General features: G+C 33.0%; 1 protein-coding gene across 1 annotated transcript in view; it reads right to left on the reverse strand.

The window, feature by feature from the left end:
• rdgC (retinal degeneration C) overlaps positions 1-13,758 on the reverse strand; it is a 204,252-nt gene that overhangs the window by 96,025 nt on the left and 94,469 nt on the right. Inside the window, exons 6-7 of the mRNA XM_089631830.1 lie at positions 4,962-4,998; positions 2,015-2,164 (exon numbers count right to left, since the gene is read on the reverse strand). Coding sequence (XP_089487956.1) covers positions 2,015-2,164; positions 4,962-4,998 — 187 coding nt within the window. The remainder of the gene's footprint in view (positions 1-2,014; positions 2,165-4,961; positions 4,999-13,758) is intronic.

Below are 13,758 nucleotides of genomic sequence, written 5' to 3' on the forward strand. Positions count from 1 at the left end.
GGCGATCCCTAAACTATTGGAAAGACTTGTCCACGACAATATATATCCCCAGCTTGCTGCCAAAATTACTGAACAACAACACGGGTTTGTAAAAGGCAAATCTACCACGAGTAATTTACTTATTTACTCAAATTTCTTATTTACTAGCATGGATCGAGGCCACCAGGTAGATGCAATATATTGCGATTTCAAAAAAGCTTTCGACAAGGTTGACCACCTTATTCTTATTAAAAAAATTATGTACAACGGAATTAGAGGAAATTTATTACGTTGGTTTATCTCATATTTAACAAAAAGACAACAAGCCGTATCATTACGAGGACAGACTTCTACATGGGAACCAGTTACTTCTGGCGTGCCACAGGGGTCAATCCTGGGTCCGCTGTTGTTTATTCTTTTTATTAACACTGTTACTAAATGTTTCATGCATTGTTTATATCTTTTGTACGCTGACGACATAAAAATATTTGCCATTGTCCGAAATTTAAACGATTGTCTTCTCATACAAAGCGACTTAGTAAGGTTCGAAACGTTTTGCAATGAAAACAAAATTTACCTAAGTTACAATAAATGTAAACAAATAAGTTTTACTAAAAATCACAACGCTATCAAACACAATTATTGTATTGGTAATTATTTACTCGAGCGCGTTTACTGTATAAGAGATCTAGGCGTACTTTTTGATTCCAAACTCCACTTCGATGCGCACATAGATAATATTGTGAATAAAGCTTACAGCATGCTAGGATTTGTCACCAGAAACAGCCGTGAATTTCGAAAACCTGAAACATATCTTCTTCTTTACCACACTCTGGTCCGTTCTCAACTTGAATACTGCACCTCCATATGGAATCCACTTTACGATATCTATAAAGAAAATATTGAAAATATTCAAAAGAAATTTCTGCGATGCCTCAATTACAGAATGAGCGCACCCAAACGTGGGTACATAAATATGCTCTCGAGTTATAACGTCTCCACTCTATCTAACCGGCGAACATACCTTGATCTCATGACTCTGTATAAAATCTGTAACAACGTTATTGACTGTCCCGACTTACTGAAATTGATAAACTTCAAAGTACCACCCAGAGTAACAAGGCTTAACGACTTATTCCACATTAGCAGGACGCGTACAAATGCTGGTGTCAGGGATCCAATCAGAAGAATGTGCGAATCACTTAATCAGAATCAAAACCTCAGGGACTCTGACTTATTTTTTGATACACGCACTACTTTTAGTAGAAAAATAAAGACTGTTTTCCTACAAAGTTCAAAGTAAACAACTTAGACATACTTCGTTTAAATATATTTATATATTTTTTACTTTCTGTTTAACATTGTTTATCTATTTATATATATATATATTTTTTTGTTTTACCCTCTAAATTTTTTCAAAAATAATTTGTAAATTCTTAAAAGGATATTGCGCATTTCTTTCATATCTCTATTTGTAAAATAATATTCTTATGTATATATTTTTCCCCTATTTATAAGTGAAAATATTTGTAAAAGTTTTCTGCTGTTTAAGTTAATTCGTGAGAAATAGTTTGGATGCAGGTGAATTCTCTAGTTGATGTTTCGTATATATTTTTGTCAATTGATATCTGTATCTGTTTTTTCTCCTTAATAAAAAAAAAAAAAAAAAAAAAACTTATGCAACTACTTAATGCAGTGCCAGCACGATGTTCTCAGAAGGGAGGGTGCACTCATTTATCGCCTTAATTCGCCACCAACTAGCCAGCTTCTGGGGCAGGATACGAAAATCAACAAACTTCATCGTCATGGCTGCTTCCGAGTGGCTCAGCTCTCCACTTAATGATCAATCGCTCATTAAGTGGATGACGCGGTGACGATTATTTCATTTAACTTTAGTTAATCTTATTAACTTAATGCTTTTTTATGTTAGGTACCTACAAAAATTATAAAAATCAGGAGACGACTTCATTTCACGTGTTAATTTTCTTAGTATGGATTTATAGCTAGTGTTGGATGGTGTGTGTGAAGAACTTACCTTCCCCCGGTCAAGGCTGCGGATGAGGTCCAGGTCTGTGGAGTCAGAGATGCCACCGTGCACCACGAGTACCTTATTGTTGACCACGGTGCCCAGCGGAAGCCAGCGGTACACACCCTCGATCAGCTTCAGCAGTCGCTCCGCATTGTGCTGTGGATTGAAAACCGTATTATGATTTTCTTTGTATATAGGTGATAAAATACATCACAATGGAACTGATATTAAATATTGCTAATTTATTAAAAATCTGGTAAATTTATTCGTATTGATGTTAAAAACGGGACTGCAGGTCTTTAACGAATGAATTGACAGATTTCCTAACAAACTATAAGGAAAACTTGAATGTGTAGTAAGGATGTTGGAAAACGGGTTTATAATTTTTTTTTTCGCATTTCGTCATTATATAATAACGGGATAAGCGCAGCTGCATGAAGACGTGTTCCGATATATTGTATAATAATAAATAGTTTCTTAGGAAATGGAATGTTACATGCTAAAACATGATTAATAAATCAGCCCAACTCATTTTTCTCCGTGTACTAGAAATTTATTTTAATTCTATAATTTTTGAATTATGTATTTCGTTTGATATTTCTAATTGTTTAACTCACAAGTGTCAGAAGTGTTTGTATAGTGCAAAGATAGGTGAACTATATCGCTACCCGGTTGGGCAGCATTGTGAGGTGGGTTAAGGTAGGGGTTGTAGTAAGGTATTTATTATTGCAGGACTTGAAGAGATCCGGCTTATGTGATGGAATAAAAACAGATGCCAGTAGCTCGTTCCACATGCAAGCCGACTTACACAAAAATGAGTCGACAAAACGACCCGTTCTCTTGATGCAAACGTCAAATATGTTTGGCCCGTGTTTATTAAATTTCGCGTAGGTGCGTGCACCAGTGCACAGGGGATCAATGCTGATAGCTCCTTCGAGCAGTCTACGTCAAAGTACCCGTATAACAGACTCAGGCTACTTGAAGCTCCAAAATAGTATGTATGTTGTTCTTGGTATGAATTGCTGAACATATTAAAGAATTTAACAATAATGGATGTTGAAATTTCACCCAAATATGGATTTTGAACTTTTCATCCAAAACTACACATAATCTATGAAACCATTTCGAATTTTTTTCACATAAAAAGGGATTCTGGACATAAATTGAGCTTTGTAAAAGCCGCGTTTTGTCGAAAATTGCCTTATTTCTGGATGAGTTGGTAAGGTATGTTTTTTAAATCAATACAAACGTGGGAAATTCTCGATTTTCACTTTATACAGCAATAAATTAAAGGTTACACCGACATCGAATTATTCAACCATAGCATTGATACGTGACTAATTGTAGAAATTACTGAAAAATATCAGTAAAAGTTTAAAAAAAAGCTTCTTCAAACGAAATATTTATCTACTTAATCCGTGTTTGCCTTTCCCACGACTTGCGCCGACCTCAATAATTACAATTTTGTTATTTCATGTTTAAATAAGGTATCTTTTCGGGTGAAATACGGTGAAAACAACTTTAGAGAAGCCTATCGATTTCAAGGAGCCAGACCTCAATCACAATTCCGCCTAGGACGGGTATCAGATCCTACGTGGCTAGCCTTCTGATTGGCCTGCCAGGTTATTCAAATATAATCCTGACCAAATTAAATTAATGTACCAGCTGTCATGTAAACGCATAACCTGTCAAGGGAGATAGTTAGTTGAGCCTGACCCAACCTAACCTGTCTACGCCGGGACTGGTCTCGTATATTATATCGTTTATGCCACATCTCCACTAAAACCCTTTCAACTACAAATTGGATCCAGGCCTGAATTTTGATTGAAATATTATTTAGGTATGTAGTTTGTTTGTCTGAGTGAAGTATAATTTATGTAGATTCAGAGCAAATCGCTTGTGTAAGGAAACTTAAGCAAAATTCGGATTAAAAATGGTTTTTAGTTATTTAGTGTCGTAAATCTTTGAAATATTTGTAAGTTAATACTGTTCCAAGAAGGTTTTTTTTTGTAAATGATTTCGTTGAGATCTTATTTTGCAAGATTACCATAACGAACATTTTTTTACATTAACCCAAACACGGGAGGCCCTGAGGAATATAATCTTTTGGGATGCTGGGTGGATGGTTTTTTTGAAGGAAAGGAAGTTCTGGGAAGGTAAAATGTATGAGGGTTGGGTAGGAATCTAGGGATCAGTGTGTCCAGGAGTGATGGCCGTATGCATTTATCCCTCCTACTGCGGCGGGCGATGCGTCGAAAAACCATTTGGAGAGGTCAAAGGATCTCCCCAAACCAGCATCTTCCTATCTGGAACGTTGAAACCGGGAACCTCTGCTAAAACACCAAACGGTGATTGAGGTGACCAATAGCAGTGGTGTTGGTAATCCAATAAATGGTTCCCGGGGAGGCGGCACTTAAAACCGCCCCCTAATTGTTTATACGATAATTATAGCGCAAAAATTGGTGTTTTCGAAAAATCAGAAAATCTTATTGAAAAACTATATTTTAGGAGTATCAGTAATTTGGTAGTTAAAAAGTAATCCTAGAACCCTTTCTGTATATAGCAACGATGTACACGGCCAGGAAAACTTCATGCTATGAATATTTAAAATGTTATTCGAAAAGCGTAAGAGTTAAGTTTTGTAGTGGTTTATGGTTTTTTCCTTTTATAATAAATATTACATTAACACACTGAAAGTTTAATATATCTGCACAAGTGGAATAAAACGTCTGGTTCGTATTTATGCAGTTAATCTATTCATCATTGAGCACTGATTAGTCCAAACTGTTCTAACGAATGAGCCTTTTTAAAAGGGTATTCGAATATTCTCGATAAAAAAACGTGGGTGTTTTTATAAATTCTAAGATTTTTTATATAATTTCATAGTCTGGAGATATTTTAGATAAGATAAACGTCGTGTGCGGTTATTGAATAATAAAAACCAAAATTTTACCTTGTATTTCTGGTGAACTTCTCTGATAAACCCGTATCTGCAAAAGAGAAAAAAATCGTAATTAATTTTTGCAAGCCGAAACTTCACAAAACAGCGATGCGCATTATTTGGTGATATCACAAACATACAAGAATTTATTTTTTTAAACAGTGTTAATATGTTTTTTACACAAACCTAAGGTAGTTAAAAAAAATCAAATTATTGCTATTATCAAATAATAACCCATTGGGGCAGTTGTGACACAAATCAATGGGATTATGACAAAAACCAACATTGTTCGTGAGTGGGGATTCACTTGGATTGGGATATTAGACTGGAAATGGAACATTTTTGCAAGAATTAAAAATCTTACAGATGTAAGATTTTTAATTCTGTAAATAATTTTTTTCTGAATGAACCACATTTTTAAACCCTTTTCCTTTTCCATAATACTTAAAGTGTTGACTAGAATTTTGCAATAACATGCTTTTTAACGCTTGTTGCATTATGTTTGCTTTTAAAAAATATTGAAAATAATGCGTACACGTTTTTGTCATGAGAACACTCTTCCTACATTAGTTTGGAATGGTCAATTTCAAATGGAAACTCGTAAACGTTGACATTTTAGCTGATAGCCGTTCTGTTAAGCACTCAACAAAAATTGTCAATACACTTTTCTGACTAAAAAAAATACACCAATATTTCTGAAAGTAGGTAGCTATCACGGACCAATGAAATTAATGCGTTTGAAGTGTAGGTAAAAACAAAGGCGAGCGCTGTTTCAATCTGATCTGTTTGTGGCATATCTCTTAGCTCTATAGTTTCATAATCTAATGCATTTTATAAAATGACAGCTTATATAAAAAATGATTTTAACATTCAACCCAACACATAACCGGGTGTATCCCATCTCCCAGAAGGTAATAAACTCACCAGAATGGATATTCTAATTTTCTAACCCAGCCATCTCGAAGAGGGGTGTACAAAATCCCCATGGTCTATCACACGATGGCCCGATTATTAATCGTACAAAATAATTCATATATTTGGTAATCCTTTCAAATTTTGAAAATTTTCCATTGTTGTATTTCCAAAATTCAAAGCGCATAAACTTGAACAATATTGTTTTCGACCTGTATTTAAAAATTTTGTACGTTGATTTATGCGTTAATATTTTTTCCGTTTAACACAGGAGTGGGCAGAGAGGATATACCTCCAAACAACTTTGTCTCGCTGCATAAACATTCATACAGCGTCTCATACATACGTCTTCTATTATTATGACCAGATTATAGTATACGATTAACTTGATCATGCCATGTATTCCTCGCACGACTCTACCTCTACTTCTACCATTTTAACGCGTCCTACATATTAACGGTTTTTCACAAATTTGTCAACGTGATATTATTCATGCTCTGCGCCAGACCAGATGGTTGGGATCACGCCACTCGAAAACGAGCTGAGAAATACGATTTAAATTAATACGAGCAGGGGTATTTGGATACCCCCTTATATAACATCAAAATTATATTATTTACCCTCTGTGTCAGACCAGATGGTTGGGAACACGCCACTCGAAACAAACTATGAACTTCGATTTACACGAATACGAGCAGGGGTATTTGGATACCCCCCCCCCTCCTTAAGAACACATCGACACGATATTATTAATGCTCTGTGCCAGACCAGGGGGCCTACTCTGTATCTTTTGGGTTAACAAGCCAGTAAGTTCGTTGTTTAACCTTTCCTTGCCGGTGCTGTTAACTGGGTGAACATCGAATATCTCTGTCTAATAAATAGAATATCTCTCAGAAAACACAGAGCTCACAATTTCGGTATTCCTCCGCAATACATTTATGTATTGCATTAAGTAATTGCAATATCTAAATATTTACCTAGTGTATAGCACAAGAGGACGAGGAATTTTTAAACGCCGTAAGGGAAAGGTTAATACGCGTTTGTGACGTGGCTAAACCGGCGGCAGGAAAGTTTAAAAAGATACAGAGTAGGCCCCCAGATGGTTGGGAACACGCCACTCGAAACGAACTATGAACTTTGATCTACACGAATACGAGCAGGGGTATTTGGATACCCCCCTTTAGAATACGCGAAATTATCGAATGTTTAGTTTGGGGATGGTTAAAGCCACTGAGCCAATAATAAAACAACAAAAAAAGTAATTAATGGGCAATACTACATAAAGCCAAAAATGCTCATTTCTGAATATATGCTGTAATATATCAATATCATCGATTTAGTTCAAATTGTACCAGACCGAAGATGGCCGTCATAAGGTGTAACTGGTTCGGTAATAAAAAGGGGATACAAATTATTACCCCAAAAAAGCATTATTAAAATGGAATTCTACCATTCTAATAAAGATTTGAAAATTAGAAATAATTAAATATCCATTCCCTAAACATTCCAGCCGCCCCGTACTATCAACATTTCAGGACAGAAACATTTTTTGTTTAGCATACTAATGTTCCTCAGTAACTACGGAGATGAAAGATGCGGTCGCTTAATTTTCCCAATTCACTCTGCAAATTCGAGTAAAATTCGCCACAGAGGAGCAATCCGATTCTGGAGCAGTAATTAGAGGTTTGTTTGCCTTTTGCTTCAAGTGGATTTAATTTTTAAGATATTAGACCTAGCAATTATTCTTGGCTAATGATCTACTATTGAAATCTTTATCAAAAAGATAGATTTTCATAAATATTATTCTAATATCTGGTCGGATTTAAGCTTAATTGTCTTGAAAATGTAACAATTAATTATTTAAATGAGTGGTTATTGTCCTCTCTACTGCCAGCAACGCGAGTGTTTTAAATGATAGAAATATAAGTATTATTATATTGTTTTATTTTAAATTGTTGGATTTTAGAGTGATATTTAGAATCTGTTTTAAGCAGATTAAAAATAAAAAGAGTACATGTGATGTATATAATAGTAAAGAGCGGAGGGGAGATAATAATTTAATTCTCAGAGAAAACTGATCAATTATCGTCTCTTCAATATTTTCAGGAAAACAAAATTTGTTAAATCCTGAAAATAATTCATGGTTATTGACATTTAAAATGGACTGAAGAGAAAATGAATCGATCGTGTTATTATTACAAGAAATACTTTGAGAGAGGAAAGGGAGTCTTTACCTCATGATGATGTAGTTTTTTTGGAGTGTTGTTTGTTTCTTCAACATTCCATATAAATAAAGTTTATAGGTGTACAACTCATAAAATCAACAATGTTTTATTTCCACCACACGACTCTGTTTAAATTAACCAAACGACAATATAGAACTTGGGGATCTCATTTGCACATTTAAAATGGCCTTTCACGAGATAATTAATGATTTGAGAAGCAAAATTATATGAACTCTCAACGATGACAATAATTCGAATAAAAAACAAATGCCATACGTGTGTTAGTAACAAATAAATAACACTCGTATCATTCTTCTGTCTTCAGTTATTGTTTCATCCAAGGTAAAACTTTTAGGAAAGGAAAGGAACAAGGAAAATGATCATTTGAAAAGGTCGTTAGGATGTGGAATACTCACAAAACTGTTTCAATATGAAACATCTGGTAAGAACAAATTACTGTTTATTGACTTGAATAGTATTAACGTCATTATAAATCAATCAAGACAAACGTGACATTATTAAAAGGGAGATACAAAATTTTCTTTTCGTTAAGTGCCATCACATCATTGATTTTCCAAGTAAATACATTGGTTGTTCATAAATGAAAATAAATATTCTCCTTTCAAATTTTCTTAATTTATTACAAAGTTTTTGACCGTGTTAATAATTATATTCTTTTACAGAAGTTTTCGGTCTAGGAATTCTCGGTGACCTTTATAGATGGATCGCATCATACGCCAGTAATCGGCACCAAATCACGGTTGTCAATGGTTTTGCATCTTGCTTAACGGAAATTGCCTCAGGTGTACCCCAGGTGTCGCATCTTGGACCACTCTTATTTAATATTTTTATAAATGAAATTTACGCATCCTTTAAAAATAGTTACTTCGTTTTATATGCGGATGATATGAAATTTATAAAACTATATAGTGTTTACCCGATTGTATGGAATTGCAAAGCGATCTGGATAATTTGTGCGCATACTGTGGATCAAATTTATCTAAGTGTCACTCGATTACGTTTACTAGAAATAAAAAATAATCATCTATCTATTCAAATTGAACAACAAAGCTTTACAACCTATGTCTACGTGTAAAGATCTAGGTGTTTACTTAGATAGCAAATTAATTATGGATAAGCAGATCGAACATATTATATCAAAATCCTACAGGATGCTAGGTTTTTTATTAAGAATATGCAATGTTTTCAAAAGTGCTAAGACTCTAGAAAGATTGTTTTTTTCACTGGCCAAAAGTCCACTGGAGCCAGAAATCCACAATATGAAATCTTTAATATAAGGTATACATCGATTTAGTAGAAAGTATGCATAATAAATATTCGAAAAACTTACTCAAGAAATAAAACAAAACTACATATAATATATTAACTTTTCAAAAAAGACGCACATTGTCCTCAATTGATTAATTGTCCGTCATCGGTTTAAAATAATACAAGCTTTGGACAAATACACTATCAATACAATGCTATAAAAGCATTCAACAGTCTAATACTTGAAAATAAAATTGACGAAAACAAAAATAAATTCAGATACCAAATTAAGAAATGGATTAAAGAACAAAAAAACAATATTACCAACATTTCATAACATAAAATAATAAAACCTACACATAACACACAAAACCAATATAAACACACATCAATCACAAACACACAACATATTATATAAATATACCGATTTAAACTTTATTTTATTTCTTTTTGTTTAATTTTTATTTTACTTTGATTTTAAACCTATATTTTGAGTTTAAATTTATCTTCATCTAATGTTTTTTTTCTTCACCGACATTATATATATTTTCTTTAAATGTATTATGTATATTTTTTGTATTATAAAGTGGAGGCCTCAGCACGTGTAAGCCACCCAGTGAAGCCAACATTACTGAATTGTACTATGAAATGTAAAATATTATATTAAAAAAATATTAAAAAATGTTCTAACGAGGCATACCAGGCACACTACATTTTTTTTATATTGAAGCCAACAATACCAATGCAGCAAACAACTCAGTAATTAATCGCGCAATCACAACTTAACACCCACTATGAATAATTACTTTATTTTTTTTATTTTTTTTTTCTTTATTTGGAAAACCAACAGTTATAATATTTTATAATGTAAAGCGAAATAAATAATTTAAAATACAACCAATAAAAGGTTTCCACTTATATAATTACTTATTACTACATTTTAGACATCTTTCATGATTCCTTTCTAACATACAAAACTAACTTATTAAATTTCTTAGCGTGACATATTTCAAAAATACTTTCACTTCATTTTTCAAAATTTCTATGTATTAACAGTCAATTATAAATCATGAGCATATAATAATTCTTGATTTTAATTTATTTTTTCTCTCCACACACTTTCTTACTTTTATAACTATTACCTACTCATACATTAATTTAAATTTAAATTCAATGATTGTAACTTAAAATCATTAGTTAAGTTTTTAGAACAATCTCTGGCGAAATTACGTAATGATATTTTACTGACTTAATAGGTAATACAACTATGTAATAATGAAAACTATCCTTAGCTTTATCTTATTGTACTGTGTATATCTTAATAAATAAATAAATCACTTGAAACATCACACAAATAGAAATAGGGGAGAGGAAAATAAAATTATGTGAAAAAGTTGTATTAATGTGGCATAATTACAGTGTGATAATGGATTTGATCGCCTAAACATCTGTGAAATAAAAAATAAAATAAACATACTTGCGAAACTTAATATTTGTATTCATTTTAAATTGAATAAAATATCATATAAGAGGTGTTTCGAATTGTGTGTGTCAGAATTTTCATTTAAAATTTCAGTATGAAACGTAAGGAAGTACGGTTACTACCAATATCCTAATTCCCTAATAATTTCCTTCGGCTATTGCTCAGATTTCACTCCTTGCAGCTCGGAAGGGAGGAGGGGTGCCTTCACCCTCCACCCGCTTCTTCAGTCTGCTGTGAGAGGGTTGCGAGATCTCTGCTCTTTCGAAGAGCATTCGTCTATGTTTTCCACATTGTTTTATCTTCACGTCTGTAGCACCGACGTGATAATATCTTTTCGATGGGACAGGGCATATAATAATATAGATCTGTAATAACCGATCTGAATAATTAAAACCTTTTATTATAATTTGAAAGGTGTCTCATTTGCTCTGCCTGGAGCAATGTAATTTATTATGTTTTGAATATAATATTTTTTCTGTAATGTCATCCTTACTGGGATTCACAACGCTGAAAATACATTTATCATTAGTTAGAATTCACAAGGTAAGTAAAGTTAAAGTTTTTTTTAAATGCGTGTTGTTTTAAGTTATGTTGGATGTTTTATTTAATAATAATAATGATAAATGTTTATTCCGGTATGTGGGGAGGTTAGTGCAGTCCCACACATTTTATGATAATAAGTTGCTCGTTTCCAGTTGTATTATTTTGTCGGTTGTATGTCTTTCTTTGTCCCAGATCCAATATTTTTTGATGGATGATTTGAATGTGTTGACATTTCTTGGTTTTTCGTAGAAGAATAGTAATCTATTGTAAAGTTTTATGCCGTTTTTCCTGTTTTATGTAGTTTTAATTGACAGATCTCTAGATGTTTTTAATTTTTTTTATTTACATTAGCTCCACACAGGGTGCTCTGAGGAAAATAGTTCCCCTCAGGGCCTATGTCATCTTTAGAGATGCTGTTTGGCGAGTATTTTTAAGAAAGGATGGGGAAGAAGGTAATGAGGGGTAGGTAGGAATCTAGGGATCAGTATCGAGATCGAGGAGTGACGAACCTACGATTTCATCCCTCCCACTACGGTGCAAGGCGATGTTCTGAGAGAGTCATGCAGGAGAAGTCAAAGGGTAAAAAATTGTTGCATTTGTTATTGTTATTGTTATTATTAAATATGGCTTTGGAAATGATTCGTCACGATATTATTTTAATAAGTTTTATAATATGTACATCATTGCAGATCTGCTGCAGGTATACATATATTTTAACAAAATTATCTCCTCTACCAACCAATATCACCAATGTATTACCTGTGTGTCAGTTGTAATATATCTTTCTAAATGAGAAATGCTTTTAATAGAAACACGCATATTGATATACCAGTGAAAACGTCTAATAAAAAGGGGTAAAAGTTATCTTGCGCACTAATCCTTCACCTTCTTTATACCGTCCAGTAAAATAATATTAAGTTTAGTTGAATGGAGGTCTCTTGAGGCAGCAGTGATATGAGCGTATTTACGCGGAGGTTTGCTAAGCTATTATGCCACAGCCTTCAATGGAATGACGCCAACTTAAGTGGTTTTCTCTTCTCTGCAGAAGATTCTCTGAATACTTGACTTGGCATAGAGTGTTTGGAGTATAATGCAAGAACAGTCGGGCCCCTGTAAGAGTCTACTCCAGCGGTATTAAAGTACTCTACGAATGGCTACACTAAAAGCAATTATGTTAACTTCGTTAGTCATTTTGAAATGAACGTTAATTAATTTATGTCTGAGTAATTTTGAGAAAGTAAAATAAATAGGTAGGTAAGTACTATATTTAAAAATTAATATTCTCAAAGCATTGATTGCGAGGAACCGAAACAAACGTCAAACAGTTCATCGAATCAAAATTTCGACACTGTGGGAAAAATTAATGATGAAATATTTAGCTTAGGAAATTAGTTCCAACATACATATAATGACATTTTATCTAATCTAGCAAATATTCAGGTGACCTTGGCTCTCTTTAAGATCAGCTGAAAGTCTTTATTTCTCATCGACTGTCTTTTCTCCGGGCAATGTGTTCTTTCCATTAACGAGCACCCCTTTTCCAAGCACAAGCAAACTATTATTTTTATAAAATATTTAAAAAATCGATATATTGAAGGAAAAAAATCAAGAGAAAGAGTTGAAAAAATAATAAAGAAAACAAATTAAAAAAAACGGGTAAGTCCTCCAGATGCACCCGTATTTTTCTGATTTTAAGGTTTCATTTTTTCGCTAATATTGTCTTCAATAATTAAAAAAAAAACACAGAGTTTTTTGTATCCTGGTACCTACAAGAATCCTTACTTATTATTTTCAATGTTTTTCTTATTTTTTGTTAAAGTCGGAGAGAAGAAGCTGTAGATTTGTTTTGTGAATGTTGAACCCATACATTTGCTTCATATTTTCAAGACCTATAAAAATACTTCATTATTCAGTACAAGCTTAGTTTCGGAAGATTTTAAAGTTCAACTACTATCGTTAAAGAGAGTATATGATTTCCATTTTATTAAAAGATCCAAAATGTAGTATATTTTAAACTGATACTTAAAATTTCATTAATTAAAAAACTGTTTTCCTTCGCTTCTATACTAGTAAATTAAACAGAAATAATTGGATATTTTGATGTCCGAAAGTATAACACCTATTTATTTTTAGGTAATTATGCTGTGGTGTGCTACTTCCTTCTTTAGCCAACGTTTCAGAGAGCATTACAATTACACATCTGACCTGATGATGGACACTATAATGCTGTCTGAAACGTTAGATAAAGGAAGAGTTAGCACAACACGGCATAGTAAGCCAAAAATAACTCAGTTTAAACAGAACTCAATTTAAATTTACAGAAAACAGCTTCTTTTGAAAAGCTTGTAAGCGTTGAATATTGAGCTTTATTAAATTG

The sequence above is a fragment of the Hesperophylax consimilis genome, chromosome 5 (assembly GCF_061612785.1).
Source record: "Hesperophylax consimilis isolate HC1 chromosome 5, BYU_Hcon_1.0, whole genome shotgun sequence".
Taxonomy (NCBI): Eukaryota; Metazoa; Arthropoda; class Insecta; order Trichoptera; family Limnephilidae; genus Hesperophylax; species Hesperophylax consimilis.